Source organism: Orbicella franksi, chromosome 2 (assembly GCF_964199315.1).
Source record: "Orbicella franksi chromosome 2, jaOrbFran1.1, whole genome shotgun sequence".
Lineage (NCBI taxonomy): Eukaryota > Metazoa > Cnidaria > Anthozoa > Scleractinia > Merulinidae > Orbicella > Orbicella franksi.
In genome coordinates this window covers 18,522,305-18,540,870 of record NC_138146.1, presented here as the reverse complement: position 1 = coordinate 18,540,870, position 18,566 = coordinate 18,522,305, and the positions used below count along the sequence as shown (strand labels likewise).

Sequence of the window (18,566 nt, the reverse complement as noted above, 5' to 3'; positions counted from 1 at the left end):
CCCGTAGCGGCTCATTTGTATTACTGTCCGTGCTTACGTGACCTATGAACTTAACGCTCATCAAATTTAACGTCCACGATAAAAGATAACGTTGAAATACGATGAACAATGAGAGCGCTATGTAAGGTTTTTCCTTTTAAATCATAGCAAGTACTTCTCTTTCTATCAGTTAATTGGAAGTCGGAATCAGAGACTATTTAGCTGTCAACGTTAAGTCAAATAACTTTGACTGTAGCGTTTGATACAAAGGTCAATTTATACGCGACAAATGTTTCCGGACACTTCCGGTCTAACTTCCGGTTTTCTATAATTTAGTAGTGAGGTCAACGCCTTTCTTGAGAAACTCTTTAACCACGTGATCGGTGACTACCCACGCATCCGTCCTATATTTTGTGAAGAAAACATTTTTGCATTACGAAATAAAAGCTTTGATCGACCCTTTGTAAAATTAGAAAATACAATTGCAAAGGCGATCATTTTAATCCTTTTGTGCCAGCGCTCTAAATAACCCTTTCTAGACGGAATCCAATACCGTGACGAGAGCGACTTTACATCAACACCACCAAATAAGTCTCTAAAAAAAACGTACGGCACTTCTCGACATCCCTTCGGGATTGGTTCGTATTTATTCGGAAATGGTTGTCATGGCTTTGTTATGGCATAATGTTGTCCTCCCACGCTCGTATCACGCAGTTCTGTCGCTCGTCATTACGAATGTTCAACGAGCCGTAACGCCTACGATTATATGCATAATTGGTTACATCACCAAAACGCTGCACACGGGTTATCGGTGGCTCATTTCTCTTGGTATTTGCCTAGCGAGGGGACACAGCTCTGTAGCGGAAAACACTTAGGAAAATTTCAACTCGTTTTTCCAAGCACTGAAGCTAAGAACCTAGACGGTGAGAGCCTCACAGGATTCTAATTGGGCATGTTAGCAATGGCTTATCCACGTTTTCCAGCATTTGAAGGTAACTATTTTTTATAAGATAACACGAACGGTGGGTCAACTGTGTGTTTTTATGTGAGAATAGAAACAAGCATGGTTCTGGAGTGAAGCTATAAAATATCTTGACTCTCTTCATCTGTGCATGAGAATTCTCTGTTTCCCTTAAGCTGATACAGTTCGAATGTAATTTACAAAGTTTAAAGCGGTCCTTCTTCGCATGAGTGACCATCGCGCGCACTTCACTCGTATATAATTTGTCCCTATAGAATTAGTTCAGTTGCTGTGTAAATAGAAACTTAACATAAAGTAGGGCATTCCTATAGCACCAACGTAGTAATTGAAAACAGTTTCTAGAATTCAGAGCGGCGGTGAATCGGAAACGTTTTACTACAGAGATCAGTTGTATATATAGCAGTTGCTTGACTAAGTGTGACGGTCTGCATGTGCTGTTTTTAAGGAAGTTCACTTCATTTTTTCCCTGCCCTTCGAGAGTTCTAATACGATTGTTTGAAAATAAGAAGTCTTATCCGTATACACTCTAATCTATGAGGAGAAGAAAGCCACAAGAGCGGACACTTCTGCGCAAAGTTAATTTCTAGAGAATAACTGTTTTGAAGGCAGTTTGAGAAATATATGCAGAGGTCGCCCACACAGTGTTTCAAGCCATCTCTAAAACAACCCTCGCTTTCTAGCTGCAAGCAACAAAATTGCGAGGACATCGTTCAGAGCCTCACTAGAAGCGATTTCTTCCGGGTAATTACTTCAAAGCGAAATTTCTCGATAGGTAGAACTTCTTTTACATCACTCTTTGAGCCATAGTCCGATCCAACTAACGTGCGTGGGTGTAAATGTGGAGATCTTGTGTCTTCGACTAAAAACCGCTAAATATTGCTTTTTTATCGTTCATAATCCTCTTTTTGAGGCTGAATCCTAACGGAGACCTTTCCAATAACAAGGTTGCTCAACGCTTAAAGAAGTGAACATCGAAAAAGGAAAAAATAGTTCCACTCAAACTCCCTGGCACGCCCATAATGTCCAGGGGGAGAAGGGGGGTTTACGACCTCAAACTATGGTAAGGTTTTTTTTTCAAGAAAACAGTCTTCTAACTCCATAATAACTTCTGTTATACATGCATTCAAGGCATAACTACATGTACAAAACCATGAACCTAATACCATCTTGATGAATTTATAATAAATTCAAGTCGACTTCGAGGGCGCCCACGATTTACAATCGCCACGCAGCTGTTCCCCAGCCGCGACTAAGCCACCAACCGACGCATACACAAGCCAGTTTATTAGAACCAAAGCAACTAACATTACCAGACGAAAACTGAAAAAAATAAATGGAAAACCAGTAAGAACAGAAGGGAGTACAGGTCTCAGATAATCGAAAATTCGTTTCTAAGACAGAGGCGGGAGGATTCACGACAAAAAAAAAGCGGAAAATATACGATACAAAAAAACAGAAAGTGATATTGCAACGAGGGCGAAAGATTGACGACAAATTTGTAGGTGGCTTTTGGTTGATTCCTTGCCCATGTGAGTGGGTTTAAAAGGCAACTTTCTGAACTAGAAAAACAAAATTTGAAAAGCAAGAGAAGTCGGATAAAGGAATAAACCGAAACAAAAGTTCCAGAAAGGATCAGTTAGCCAAACCAACTGACTGGGTTCGTGTAGGTTGATTTGTTTGGTCAGAGCGAATATAGAGCTAAACAAAACCTTTAGAATGAAGCAGAGACAGCAGGCAAGCAACATAATCAGCTCTTTTGCTAAGAGGCGGACAACGTAAGACAGCTCTTTTGCTAGAAACCACATAAAACAAAGGGCTGATGGTAGTGCTACAATATTGAACACACTAAAACGTCATCTATATAAATCCATAAAAATAACTCTCATCAGAAGAAAAACTACATGCCCCACTACTTAAGAAAACACAACGTTTGAAGTTCAAGGAAGCTATTTCTAGCTTGTTAGAATGTTTGAATCCAGCATAGGGAGAACAATTGGTTGAAAATGCAGGCAAGGTTAACATCATAAGATTCTACTAATCTAGGCTCCAAAAGAACGGAGCTAAAAGTGTCACCTCTTAGCTTCTTGCTACCATTTATTTCCCTACATGCAATTTGGATAGTCTTTTACAATATTTACTATACCGTGATCCGATCAGACATCTGGAATTATTTCCATGCGTTTCTGTCGGGACTGAAGGTAGCCTGAGAGTGAACATATAGTTTGAAAATGATAGAACCAGCCCAGAAGAACGGACACACGAACAACGTTACTCCATGTTAAGAAAAACATGCCACCAACAAAAGTATGTTGATGCATGGTACACACGCGTATTGCTAATGAGAAATTGCGGCTTTGAGTTTACGGCTATTCTCACGCGATGTCAGCACAAACTGCTAACCGCTACATTTACTGAACCGAGATATGGATCTCGATGGCGAACATATTGTATTCAACGTTATTGTGAAATATTAAACTGGGTACTTCAGCCCTACAAGTCGGTGACTTCAACACAACGAAAAATACTTCTAATAAAATAGTCTTTGCCCCTTTTAAAACACCATTGACAATTTTTAAGTCAGTTCCTCAGTTTAGCACGCAAAAAATAATTTTAATCAGAAAACAAATAAGTGGGATCGTTACAAGAAAGTTGGTCACGCGACTCTGAGAACCACGAGGCCTATTGTACGAGTCTAGGGTCGAATGACTTGGAGGAGAGTATCATTCTGCAAGTGTTCTTTTTGGCGGCTTCGTGTGATTGAAATAGCCTTAATCTTCCTGTATCAAGAACCACTGTCTAAAATATGTTCTCTAAAAGGACGTGCGGATTTCGGTGCGGAACAGGTTTGTAAAATTTCCAGCCACTCATATGATGTAGTTGCACACCGCTTTCTAAACTAAATGAACCAGAGGTACCAAACAAATTCATAAACTGGTCTTAAATGCTTCCGACCGGAACGTTTTGTTTTCTCTAATGTTTATTCGGAAGTGTATTCGAAAAGTTTATTTTCCTTCAAACATTATCGTCCATTGAACATACAGGGCGAACAGGAACAACGTTTGACTGTGCATGAATCTAACACTTCGGCTGCACACTGTAACAATTTTAGAGAGCTTGCAAGCTTAGTGACTTTATCGAATGGCTCGTTCGTTTTCAATCAGCTGGCGAAGAAGCCAGCAGCTGTTTCATCAATAGTGTTATAGCACATTACTTTGTAAACACCAGCCGTTAGTATCTCATTCTACCGGTTGATTACAGACAACGTCATGAGGTAGTTGTTTCGTCTAGCTGTTAATGTTCCCACAACCGCGACGATCATATCATGTCTTTACGGCGTTACTTTGTCAGTACGGTGTTAACATATTACAACAGCTCTCGATAAGCTGCAAAATACATCAAAACACTTTGTACTGAAATACACTGGAGTCAAAATTCTCAGATGTCGTGAAACGCGAGTCACTTCAGTATTTTGCACCGCTAACCACATGCACAAATGATCAATGTTTTGTGCTCAGTTTTATGAGCTGATCCTGCATGACAACTTTCTCAAGAACTCCTCAGAATCCTGACAGCGTTGAAAATGAACTCCCTGTCTGTAGGATTGAAAAACCAAGTTTTATGCGGTTACAAGAGCACCGTTTAGTAATACATGTATTGTCAGTTGTACTGAAATTTGCGAAGAAAACAAATTACTAGAAATCCTTTCCGGAACGGTAATTTAAGCTACTGTTGGTAGCCTCCTGTGAAGGGGCTTTTTTAGACACTGAGACATCGTAAAATGACAATGGCTATTTATCTCGATAGCAGACAAAGTCATTTTTCGAGATCAAACGAAAAGACAGACAAATTATCGGCGAAAAATAGCAAATAAGTTACTGCTCTGAAAATCACTGTGTTGCTCGCATGACAAGTGCTTCTGCCTGCATGATTGATCGAGTTCCGTTTGGTTCCGCTTTTCTAAATTTACTTCCTCTGTGATTCAAAAGCAAATTGGTTTATTGAAAAAGCGCAGCGAAGAAAACACTTGGGACGGTTTTTGATAGTTATATCGAGGAAAAGGAAGGACCCTTAGCAGCAAACGAACATTAAACTTCAGGAGCATAGTCATGAGGGCCGCCTAAAACGGGCCCGTCTCCCTCTATTCAAATGCACTACAAAACTATGGGCCAATTCCTCGAAGGTGTTTGAAGACAATAACGGCAAGAAAGAGCCTATCACTTCATTCTGTATCAAGTGACGGTCGTACGTACGCCACAAAAACTGAATCACTGAGCAGTTTATCAACCTTTTGTGAAGATATTATACTGTACACGTCTACTACTCGAGGTATTTACCCGGTTGCTAATTGGCATGCTCTCTGATCATCGCTTGTAACAAACAACACACGTGGAGCACTTAATCACAGTTGGCTCTGGGAGCAAAACCCTCAGTAGCCGCCTGAAAAGAAACTGCTGCTCAATGACTAGTGGGTATAACCAGGGTCCTTTCTTCTTTTACCCGTTTTCACTGAGTTTGAGAACGATGCTGTCTTAACCGACGCCATCAAAACAAAAGCAAAGCCTGGAATGAGAAAAATTGGAAGGGGTCCTGTAGAGTTCCTCGCGTCGTAAAGAAAATCTTTGCTTTAAGGTAAAATCTATCGTTTTAGCTGCGCTTTAAAGCTTAAAAAATTCGCTTTTCGGATTGCGTTTGAAAATTTTATCCCCGCGGTACCGATACCATTTAAGCTTTGAATAGTGACTGAGTTATTTGCGTCAAGTTATTCGATGGTCTACCCAAGAATCTTTGAGAAAATTCTCCGCTCAGATACCTCGCTTTTCACAGATAATCACAGAGCAAATAACATAATTATAGGGTTTCGGTGGCTTTACTGGAAAACTCTTCCGTTAAAGTGTCGAAAAATACGACATTTTGGTTTGCTTTTAGTTTCCCTCTGGGGAACGAACGAGCAGCCACGCCATCACAAACGTAAGCAAAGTTGATTCGGCAAACATTCATCCACTTCAACATTGCACACGTCAAATCAGCAGGTTAATTGTCAACAAAGAACTGAGCCAGCCTTAAGGAAATTTGCTGGGCTGCTTTTGAGTTTCAGCTCAACTCTACAAACTTAAAAGGCTTAGAAAAGTAAGATTCATCCGACATTCAACAGCTGATTGTTTGTGTACTGTTTGTGGACGAGTGTTTGGGACTTGCTTGCAGACTTTCGGTACGCAAGAAAATTTTTCTTGAGGTAGGGGTGTTCTTGTCTGGTGAAGTTATAAGCTTGCCCCATGACAATAACGACCCGTTAGATTTCTAATTAAAATATTGGTGAAGGAAGAAAAAAGTTTGATCTAGTTAGGTGGTAAACACTGAATTTACAAATTGAATACGTTGTGTTTCCATGGTCTAGCTACCACAAGTGCAAACTCCAGCAATATAGGGTCTTGTTGAAAAACACCCAGAGCCAGAATAAGTCAATGTTTTTACTCACCCAGAAAATAGTCGAATTGGCAAACATCTGTAAAAGCAACAACATACACCTTTGTGACCTGTTAAGCAGGGACCAAATAATAGTCAAATACCGTTTCAGTTTTGTGAAAGGATCTGCAAATGGCCTGTCTTTTCATTTCTGCTCGATTGTATCAAACAAGTAACAACGTGGCTATTCTCGAAAATGTATACCATGGAAAATTATTGAACCTTTGCTTCGAAGAAACACCGAACGAGAGTCTTTTAGACTGTTTACATGATAGAGGTGAAAACTCAGTAGTCAGTGTTCCACACTAGACTCAGTTTGGAGACATGACACAATAAACAGTTTACCCATTCAACACAATGTTTATCACATCCAATCTGTACTTTTCAAACTAAGTCAGGAGTTCATTTTTCGTTTCATCCAGAAAGACAAGCTTTTCGATTTTCAAGCTTGTCGAGTAGCTGTTGCATGTGTTCTAATAGTCTGAGTAAAGCAACTTGCTTAAATGGTGCTGGAAGGAACGCAACTTGAAATCTCGGTTCACTTCCATTTTCTTCTAATTAGAACCACTTTCAACGCTACAACTCCAAAGATCTGTTATCGAAAACTCCTGACTTATTTACAGCAATGTATTGTGCAAACGCCGAACAACTACAACCTCAAGCGACATAGACAGATACAGTTTCAGGCTTGAATTGACCCACAGCACCTGAAACATTCATATGTTCAATCGCTCTCGTTGCCACTCAGTAAAAAGTGCTTTTTCGCCAAGTATATTTACAGTGGTTGCATTACAAAGTGTCAAATCTGTTATAGCAAAACATTTAGTGTGAGAGTTTGTTTTATTTTAAAAGCCTTTTTGCATTTAGAGCAGCATCATTTAACACTGATCAGTCCTTTCGTGTTACATAACAACCAAAAACTATCAGCTTTTTAACAATTCCTGATTTTTAGCCACCTAAATCCGAGGTCTCGCCAAGCAGCTGCGTAAAAAGACGTTTTAGTCCTACCTGATATAAAAGTGCTTTTACAGCACACAAAATTCCATCAATGTGTATCCGAATTACTCAGTTCAATTGTACATAAATGGCAGTCCTCAACAAATTGCTAACCTCATTGGCAAGGGATAGTGACGTAAGCTGCATGCAGTTTGTAGCTGGTCCCATAGAGTAGAGCAAAAGTAAATCGACAGCTCAATGTTCGTATTTCCAGATAGAAGCTACTTCAGCAGTTCATCGTAATCAGGTACCAAGAAAATCCTCGAATAGACTCATGAGGAGACATGCCGGCACTCTGTACATCCACTTTGCTCGTATATAGAGATCCTTCTACGCTACATTTTGGTCCCGTAAGCTGGCCATAGGTACTAGCAAAAGAACGCTCAATGCAAATTGAAGAGAACGTACAACAAACAGAAAGCTAATGACGTGGAAAAAGCCTGGTTAAACGCAAACGAAGAGCAAACGAATTCACCCGGCGAGAGGTGCACGGGTGCGAAACGTGTTTTCGTTTCCAGTCGCGTTGCACGAGCACGGCAAAACATAAACGTGATTGACATTTGGACTACGCTATACAAAAAAAAAACCGGATGTAAGCATTGTCGGCAGGGTACAGGTGGAAGCATGGATGAACAGGTGAGAGGCCATATTAGACGAATACGGTCTCGGTATTCTGCTAATTATTGTTCCGTTATCTCCCTTTCTACCATATCAAGTTTCCGAACAACAGACAAGTGCAAATTAATAGTTTATCAACGAGTTTTAGCTCTAATTTTTTCAACGACTTATTTACATCGTGCAAAATGTCTTTTCTTGGCGTATTAAGTAGTTTTAGTAAACATAGCGTGATCGTATAGGCTAACAAGAGCCCTCGCAACCAGTTTAATTACGTTAAATCTGTGAGATACATATCAAAGATAGGGCGACTGCGGTATCCCTTTGTTAACGCAATGCACATAATATGGCCACCATTGTTCCCTCCTTGCCACTAAACTTGACCCACCCATGTGCCTAACACCCCGTGTTTTTTGTTGAACAATGAAGGTCGAGCTTTTCTGTTGCATCGACTTGTGAAATTGAGAGAAACTCTAGGTTAATCCCTTTAATTGACTCAGAAGATCCATGACAATGCAATTAATTTAACCATTAAGCTAACTGAGTATTTTTCTTCCCTGAAGAAAATTCATTTCTCTACAAATTTTTTTTAACCATTCAGTCGATTGTATAGTTTGGCGAGTCACGTGCATGATATAATGAGAGTTAAGGATAGCATTTCTAATGCCTTAGTGTTACTTCACATCCTTGGCAATCTTTCAAAACTTCAAGCAACTTTCTAATCAGTGAAAAACATGCATTTAGCACGGGTACTTTGTCTCAAAGCAGTGTATCGATTAACAGTTTTATTGTTACGAGTAAATATATGAAAGATCATAGTCTTCATAGTTTTTTTTTTATTACGTTTTGTAGCTGTTGTTTTGTGTTATTTCACGCCAAGGCAGACCTATTAACACTACTGTCTCTTGCTGATAACTGTATCCATGTTTAAATGCCAAAAAAAAAAAAACTTAAAATATTTACAGAATGCCATGTTTTCCGGTACGTAATCTTAAGCAGATATTCTATGTACGCAGTAGCCCTCCGTGCCGGTTATAAGGTCAAGTACTTGGTGTATTTGCAGGCGAACTGTTCTCCCACTCGGTAACTAAATTTGTAAACTTCGTCAAGAAATAATGGTTTCTGTCCGGTGCGTTCAATCGTTCTTTCGACTACGAGAAGGAACGAGTTTTGAATCGGGCCTGGTGAATTCTTTAAGACCTGTCACAGACATGTAAAAAAGAAAGAACTAACTTGCAAGCAAGTCATCTTTTAAGAGTGGTGGGACAGGGCGCGAGTGAATTTTTGAGAAGCATACAAAAAAAACGGACATTATCACAGCGATTTGGTACAAATGGTGTCAAAATCAATGCTGTGTACTTTCTCGCTCATAGACGAAATGCACCTTGAGAACACCAAGGGAAAGATATGTGTATTTTTGAAGGGTCAACAAAATAATCCATTTTAATTTTTTTCAAGATATGAGTTCAAAGAGTCTGCCCCACTTGTTCGACTGCAAGAGATCAAAATTTCATGCAAGTTTAAATCACAATAACACCCTCTTAAAAGTCTCAGAATAATCAGTGTAGCAATTTTAACAGAAACTCAAGGCATTCTTTTAGGTTTTTATTGAATTACATAAGTCTTGTGGTTCGAAGTAATGCTTGTGATAATGCTCCTTCAAATGGCGAAAGCAAGGGACAACAAAGCCGTCAGCCCTGCGTGTTTTTGTTTTGTTTTGCTTAGTTTCCCCTTACCTATGTCCTTACTGAAACGATTTACTTAAAATGGTTATATAACTTCCACCGAAGAGTAACCATAACACTAGCAAGCGGGGGAGTCGTTTATAACAGTATTTAGCACTAAAATTAGAAGGCCTCGCGGGCGTTACGCTGCAACGCACACTCGCCTACACGCCGGGCTCACACGATGAGGGATTTTGCGGTAAAACCAGCTAAAGTGAAATTCCTGTCAATTGCACTCAAGCAAGCGATACTGCCTCTTTCGTTGAGGTTAAAGGAATAAAAAAAAAACATCAGAGCGAGCTAAGAACAAGCTCAAAGCACGCATAATCCTTGTCAGCAATGGGCTCCAAATGTAACGGGAAATATAATGACATCTAATAGTTCTTGGTTTGTTGCCAAATGTACCGTTCGGTATTATACCCTCGGGTGGTATTATAGGAAGAAACGAAAGCTTGTTTATTGTTTAACAAGATTAAAGCACGCTGGAAGTGCCTTATCTAAACGTTGAAACGAAACTTTATCCGTAATATCTTTCTCACGGTTGTTCATCAATTCATTTCACGATAAACGCAAACCCACAGACTTAGATATGCTCTGCAGTATCCACGATCCCGGGTCCATGCCATACATTTCGTCTCACTGATGTTTGTCGGTTTCGTGTTGTCAAAAGCAGAGATTGCTACCGGTTTGTTCAGTTTATTCGTATAGTTAGAGTATGTTTTAAAGGTGTAACAGATAACAATCACTGAACATTTCCGTTTTAGATATTTACAGTTTCGATATTATTTACCATGCAAGATAATCAGGGTTTCAAATAAAAGTCATGAAAGCTTATGACGTAAAGCCTAAATGGCATCGAAAGTTTTTCGGCTGAAACAAATTTTCAAAATTCCTTTAGTCAGAAGGGGTTTCTATATGAAGAAGCCATTTATCATTCATACAAACAAAATTTGTATCACCTGACTTTAACTAGGCAGGAATCTTCTCACTAACCTCGCGTCTTTCGCAACTGGATTGGGTAAATATTTATCCAAGCAAACGTCTGCAAGGAGTATTGCAAACAGACATCAAAAAACACAGCAACATCACGTCATACTCTTTAAAACCGAATGATATTTCATAATAATGTAAACAAGGACTTAAAATGGGTCTCAAGCCAGAGTGATCCAACCGTCAGTCGAATGCAAACATACCCAAACACACAGCCCGAGTTGCTTGCGTCGAACCGTGCACATCGACGCCTTTGCAGAGGCATAAGAGCCACAAGACCGTTCTTAAATTCACTTCTAGATTGCTACGCTGGCGCAGACACGGATATCAATATCACGACTGTAAAACGTAAATAGACACTTATCAAACCTGCGTGACTTTCGGAATACACACGTAGATGGGTGTGTCTAGACGTACCGAACAAAGGTCATGTGTGGTCAGTCGCGCGTGCCATCAGCGTTGTTATTGCGCCATATCATAACATTCACGTACTACTTCGGCTAGTCGTCTCGGGAACATTCTGGACACGCATCGAAGACTTTTCGGTCACGCGCACAATTCAGGGCGCAATTCACGCGTGCAATGTGTGGAAATTCCGGAACAGATTCTGACCTTAGGTTTTACTCTTACCCGTCAAAACAACATTTAAGATTGGCCAATGTCTCCAGTATCCAAACATTCCACAAACATCTGAGAGTATTTTTATTTACTATTTATTCATCTCCTCTTTTTCGTATAGACCATAGGTGAACCTTGAAGTGCAAAAAGAGAAAACCCAACTACTTAAATTTACTTTTTCCTTCTTTGCTCACCTGTATTCTCTTTGACTGAAACAACTGTATCTATATTTAGTTTTGGTTTATTTCTGTACTTTTTAAATTTACATTTTTCGTGCAGAAAATAATGGGTGGAAAGAAAAAAAATTCAAAAAAAGATTAATTGTTTAAAGCTGCTTCTTTTTAGGTTCAACATCGGTGTCCACTTCACAAAATAACGGCGCAGCTGGTCTCCTGCCGGAATTGAATCATGGGATTTTTTGCGCGCCAGTTAATTTTTCATTTTTTAAAATAATATTTAAAACCCGAGCTATGAAAATACGTACGATGAATAGAGCTTGCCGAAAGCAACAAAATATTACGATTATCAAATGCAAAGGACTTCAGCAGTCTGTTAACAAGTGACGACAAAAAGGGCACCACAAACCTTCGTTCTTCTGACTTTACAATATTGCCAAAGTGGGGAAGATTAAGTTTCTTCTTAATTTAAGGATACTGTCAAGAATATTGATAATAAGGATACCGAAAATCACGCAGGATATGTCCTTCGTATACCACCATGTCCTTAGACACGACAGTGAAAAAAATATATTCATATTCGGTGGCGAAAATTAATGATCTAAACGAACGTTAAACTTTTTGACATGCACACTGCATATGTAATTACTGGGCCTTTTCTGTCTCATACTAAGAATAAACTGCCTTTTTAACGCTATTGACGTACAGCGAATCGGCAGTGGTTCCGGAACACACCAGAAATAGTGCAACAAACTGATAACAATACCCTCGAATCATATTTGTCATCAGCATGGAAGAAAACTGGAGACGGAAATACCCGAGTGCTTCATGGATTGAAACTATTACAGAGATGATAACATGAATACAGTATATAGACTAGATTCTGCCTCATCTTTGAAATAAGAGGAAAGACGTTATAAACGACTTCGGCTTCGATAAAAATTCGCCTGAGAATTTTGGTTTCAAATCGGTTTGATGGTTCTTTTCGATAAATTCGTTGATAAGCAACCCCAAGTACGGCGGATCTCCAAAAAAACAGATAACACTGACATGGAGAACCCCTTTGAGATTTGCAATGCAAATAGAGTCTTCGCTCTCATTTAGGTGCCAAAAGTGGCACGTTTTTGATCGACATAATAGTGTTGAGCTTCACGAACGCGTCAGCTTTACAGGAAAATGATTCCAATCATAACGGTCTTTTTGGATTGGCTGTGACCGTCGAATTCAGAAAATAGAAGATTTTCCAGTGATTCGATATCATCGGTTCCTCCTTCATCCGTTTACTTCCAAATTCTATGAATAAGTAATGAGTATAAAGTTAATGATATCCGTATTTTTCACCTGTTACCTCGAGACAGGGATCCTCAGCAAGCATTTGACGTCAGTTCACGTAGTTGGCCGGTTATTTTTATCATGAAAGCCAAGAAAAAGACTAATGCACCTGCCCCTGTTATTTAGCCTTCGGCAAATCCTCCTTTTTTGTCATGGGCACCCACGACATCTTTAATTGGTGTCCGTTTTTAGAAACTGTTTATTTTTAACGAAAAAAAAATACTTTGGAGACTTCCCGATTTAGAATATTTTAAAATATATATTATTATTACCATAATAATAAAGGAAAAGAAATGTCTTGGGTGCACGAGCAGTCCCAGCAACCTTCATAGTAAGACGTTCCAAAAACGAAATTATATTTTAAGTATATCTATATATAAATGTGTATGTTTTTTTTTTTTGGACGGCAGGTTGTGCTATGTTTTATTAAAAAAGAAAGATCTTCCCAATCTAAGTGGTTTACTTTACATTTTGCTTTGAATAAGATATCCGCACAATAAGTGATGAATTTTTAACGATAAGTCTTTTCACGAATAAATTATTAGGCACGTCCGAGGAAGCCGTATTCTCAAGCGAGAGCATAACCCCATCCAAAAATTGTGCAATATTTAGAGTTCGCAACCAAACCCTCTTCATACTTGCATGAATCTGTCTAGATAATTCTTTCTGGTCACGGCCGACTGACCGAGGACCCAGCAGCGAATGAACGTCATAGAATAAACAATAATTGAACAATTGTACAATATAAACCAGGGTGACAACCGATGACGCGTATGCAAATTATCAATCAGCATTTCCGTAACGCTACAAACCGAACTCTCGCTTTTTTTTCGCTTTACACTCGAAATTCGCTTACTCCGAATCGACCCAAATTCTCAACGAAGTATACAAATCATGATTTCCGACTGTCAAAAGAAAAAAGATGTGCCGAGAGTCACTTTCGATCAAACTGCTTTGACGATACCGGTTATTGATAAACAATACGCATTTACGCAATATCTATCTGCGTCAAGCGCTGACGCACTAGGGCTAAAATTAGCACCGAGCTCATTGGCTGCCTTGCATTATTGGAAAATTCTGGCACGTCAAAGTATTTGTGTGAAACAATCGATTTTACATTTAAGGAGTCGCCCACTCGGTTCGTACACAGAATCGTCGAGCTCTACGAAGCGAAGGAGGTAAATCCGACGGAACGCAAACGACCCCGAAGTCTAAGCCGAGTCGCAGTTGTTGCTGGCCAATAACTCGACCTATACCTATACTGTTGATCAGTTCAAACGACACAAAAACCACTACAAGACAAATAATTTCATCGTTTGGAGAAACAAGTGTTTATAATTTAACATGATGATCACCATGACTGAAGCACTGGACAGCCTTGCTCAAGTTGCTACGGACCAACTTTTTGGTTTCGACACTGCTAGCCTTCTCACACCTCAGCTAGCCCGCCAAGTCCCTCAACTCAGTGCCGAGGAATTTTCATTCGTACACTCCGGCATGGATGAACCAACCAACATTTTTGGTGAGCCGGTTGATTTCCACGACACTTCTGTTCCAGGTACTTAGTTTAAAAAAAAATAACGGACGTTAAAATCTAACAGCCAGCGAGCGTTCGGTTGCCAATGTCTGTTATGGTCGGAAACGAGTCCTCCTACGCGTACCGCCGTGTCGGCGTTTAAAAATAAACTTTTTGCTCCTCATAAGACCGTGGGTAACTTTTTCTATCGAACATTTTAAACAACCATCAGACGCGCTAGCTTCTTTTCGAATCCTTTCATACGACTACGTGTGTAAATAATTCGTCTTCGGCAACTTGATTTCAAATTTATCACTCCCAAATGTTTACGGCCTTGTTTCACTGGATACAAATGTCTTTGATTTGTTTCTAAGAAATTTCCCTCTTAGTTAGGCTAGATCCTACTTATATTTCCTTCGCAACGCTTTTGTTTAATTTATGCTAATTTGCTTTATTTACACTAGTTCGCTAACACTGATTTTTCCTTTCTCGCTCTTTCAGGAGATCTTGACCTGGACTACACTGTACCAGACGTAAAACAAGAAGGAGTAAACCAGTCTATCAAAGCCTGTCAGCAGCGCTTAGCCCATTTCAAAGGGCCAAGTCTACATGATGTGATTTCAGGACCTACTGGATCAACACCGCCACCGAGCGGACACGCTTCCCCTTACAGTTCGCCCGCTCATAATCTCTGGATTCCTGACCGTACAGTTCTTACTCCGTTAATCAGCCAGGCCGGGACTACGCCTTGGAGCTCATTCTTCCAAGACTCAAAGCTTCCCATGTCGCAGGAAGTGAGTTCAGGACAAAACAAGGTACAGAATCCCAATCCACAAGAGCTTCCACAAGAGCAGGTACCAGTGACAACTTCAAACAACACTCAGAACATCTCTGGGCTCCCTAAACTACCAGCACAGACCAACTTTTACCAACGACCCATGCAGCAGCCAGTGAGCTCCACATCGCCAATGTTTATGCAAGCTACAGCTACATTGAATATGAAGTGGCCAATCCTTGGTGGCCCTTCTCCATTTCCTACCACCATGTCTCCTGATCATACTGCAATGATGGACAAACTGCTCCTGCATACAACACCACCAGCTGATTTTCTTACAATGCCAAGCAAGCCTGTTCAGAGAGGTCGTCCTGCAAAAGCTGGTAACTCTTTATTAAAAGCCAAGCGTAACAACCCCACTGATGGTCGCTCAAGAACACCACCAAGTGAGCGGCCTTATGCTTGCCCAGTGGACACTTGTCCTCGGAGGTTCTCAAGGTCTGATGAACTGACCCGCCACATGCGAACCCACACTGGACAGAAACCATTCCAGTGCCGTATATGCATGAGGAACTTTTCCCGCTCAGACCATCTGACAACTCACATCCGTACTCACACTGGAGAAAAGCCATTTGCCTGCGACACATGTGGTCGACGATTTGCACGATCCGATGAACGCCGTCGCCACATGAAGATCCATTTGAGAGAACAAGCTAAGAAAGAGGAGGAGGCCAGAAAAGCTCTGGCTTCTCAGTCTAATGGAACTGTTTCACCTATTCAGAGCCGGTCTCCTCAATCAACGCCATCACCACTCCAGGTCCCAGTGACCTCAGTGAACTCTTTTTAAAGTGTTTGCCAAAAACACAGCAGTGCTGGCACTGTTAAAGACATTGTTAAAGACATTGCAATATTGAGGAACTCTTAATATGTTGAACACTCAGTGATTCCAAGAACATTTGTGTATATTACTTTAAGGAGAAATTGAAAAGTGGGCTGGTCCTGTGTACAGATTTTCATTACGCAGATTTTTTTCAAGGTACTGCAAGTACCACAATGATGCCTCATGACATATTTTTCATACAAAGAAACACAATGTTACAATACAGCTGGTCTCTGTATTTGTTTCAAACTAACAAGAGTTTCCCAAACACCGTTTTCTGTTTAAGAGAATGATGCTAATGTTTTGAAAAGAAGTGCTCATTGTTGAACTTCATGTAAAGCTAGTTGTATTTATAAGTTGAGTATATTAAGAATTAGGCTGGTCCTATTATTGTACATATTTTCATGTGCAGATGTTTTTAGGCACTTAGTGTCCCAGTGGGATCCAAAGGGACCTATTTTTCATACAATGAAACTTACAGACAAAAGATACAGCTGGTTTCTGTATACAATTAATCTAAGATATTTTGTGTAAAGATGTTATGTTTTGTCAAATTGTTCTCCTTGGTAAAGTAGAAATAATAATTACTATACATAATTTTTTTCAAAGTAGAAATCAATTTACAAAAATGCATAGCTTTTTTTAATATTTACATGTACTCATATATGGGTAAAACCCAATTGTATAAACATTTATAGATTTTACAACTGTTTATCAAGGAGAATAATTTTTTCAAATGTCAGAGAATATTACAAACAAAGTTAAGTCAAGCTGGTTATTGACTATATAAACTAAGTGCTGGTCACTACAAGATGATAAGAATAAAAGTTGAAAAATTTGAAACGATTTTAGTTCTGATCTTTGTCTCCTCTTAACCAACACCAAGAGCGAACAGATTCAAAACCTTTCCCACTTACCAAGCAATAAGTGATGTTAATATTATTACCAAAGCCCAAGTTATAAACTTGTTTCAGTATGAAAGCAATGATTTCCAATACGGGTTATACTCCCCACCAAACAAATGATCCAGAACCAAAGAAATGATCACAACAAGTGAACACTGTCTTGTCAACCAACCATTAAGGAGCTAATTAATGCACAAACTTGCCATGTTCTGCAAACAGCTGCATCCAAAGAGGTAGATATTTACAACATACAGTGTGCTGGTGCACAGCTGGCTTTGCACTACTTATCCTCAGCTAGAGTCTGGGGCTTTTTTTGCAAATGACTTTAACCTTCCCTTTTTTGTCATCAGTACAGGTGAGTGCCCACTCAAGCCTATGAGGTTTTACTATTATCATTAATGATGCTGTCTGTTTCAACAAAACCCCTCAACAGTGAAAGTAGCCTGTTTCAGGCTCTCTTCATCTTTTCTCTACAAACTGATATAGGAATTGAAGGAAAGACAAGAGCAAACTGGGGTGAAAATGGAGAATATGTTTTTCTCTGCTCACTTATCTTGTCATGTTTTCCCCAATGTGCTCTGCCTATATCCACAGTAATAAGTTGCCATTGGTTTCGCAAGAGTGTAAAATACATTCATTTTCCTCTTATTGGGTGTGTTGCTTTCTTTGCACGAGAACATCCCAATTGGGAGGCAAGGACTCCACCATATGAGGGTTGGGAAGGCTTGTCGGATAATTTGAATTCAACCCCTACAGAGACCAATCTGGGTGTGGCTCGTGATTTGACCCGCAAAAACATACCACTTTAAAACAGGCAGACAGCATTTCTTTTTAATTCTTTCTTTGCATGAAACCCCAAAAGATACCTTGACAGATAAAATAGTGGTGTTTCATCCTGAACACCATAACTGAGACCAACCTCTGTGATTCACACCTCTAAGTAAGACAACAAGCATCCTCATCCTTTCCACATGGGAGTCCTCATCCCTCCCTGGGAGGACATAAGGCTTATAGTCTTATGTTATGGAATTTACATATACCAAGGGTCTAGATTAGCACATTATGTGAAATGAAGAGAATCGAAAGGGACTTACCATTCTAACACTGTCAGTTTTACTGATATTCCAGGTATCCTGTTTGGTTTTTCTGAAAGAAAAGAAGGCCAGAGACTAGGGGGAAAAAAAAAAAAAGAAAGATAAAATCACTCAAGGTAAAATCACTCAAGAAAATCACTACATATTTACAAGGGATTACCCAAAAAAGTATAGCAAAGATATCGGTAAAGTCAGCTGTTGTTGTTAATTTGCCAGCTAGAGAGTTCTTTTGTTTCATTTCCTGGAAATTTAAACAACAAAAAAATTGTTTGTAAACAAATATCTTCCCTGGCTATAATTATTAAACTGTCAAGATCCCTATCAAATTTGTGAACCATAATTTATAGTAAATCTTAGGTATTGCACATTGTACAACATTTCTTAAGTGTTTAAAAATAATTCTGATGCAGACACACTCTGTTACTTGTTTGACGTTTTCTACGTATCAGCCATGCTCTTTGGCCATCTTGCAGTGACAATGTCAACCTCAGTGAAATCTCTATCAACCTTGCCCCTGTTTT

At 39.6% G+C, this 18,566-nt stretch overlaps 1 protein-coding gene across 3 annotated transcripts; it reads left to right on the top strand.

The window, feature by feature from the left end:
• The first annotated feature begins 321 nt into the window (after positions 1 to 321).
• Positions 322 to 18,266, top strand: LOC145478408 (uncharacterized). 3 transcript variants are annotated; one of them, XM_081456430.1, is made up of 2 exons: positions 322 to 971; positions 14,893 to 18,266. In XM_081456430.1, the coding sequence occupies exons 1-2, from the start codon at positions 932 to 934 to the stop codon at positions 16,011 to 16,013; spliced, it is 1,161 nt and encodes a 386-aa protein (XP_081312556.1). In that variant the 5' UTR covers positions 322 to 931; the 3' UTR covers positions 16,014 to 18,266. The 3 variants fall into 3 exon arrangements, with proteins under 3 accessions (XP_081312556.1, XP_081312555.1, XP_081312554.1); XM_081456429.1 differs by lacking the exon at positions 322 to 971 and adding an exon at positions 13,346 to 14,397 and having other exon boundaries at positions 14,893 to 18,264; XM_081456428.1 differs by lacking the exon at positions 322 to 971 and adding an exon at positions 13,346 to 14,433 and having other exon boundaries at positions 14,893 to 18,263.
• The last annotated feature ends 300 nt before the right edge of the window (positions 18,267 to 18,566 follow it).

What these genes read in the sequence shown, in the direction of transcription:
- LOC145478408 (XM_081456428.1), top strand. Translation starts at nt 14,220, where the DNA reads ATGATGATCACCATGACTGAAGCACTGGACAGCCTTGCTCAAGTTGCT. An exon ending in CCACGACACTTCTGTTCCAG is followed by an intron (nt 14,434 to 14,892) that starts GTACTTAGTTTA and finishes TCGCTCTTTCAG; the next exon opens with GAGATCTTGACCTGGACTAC.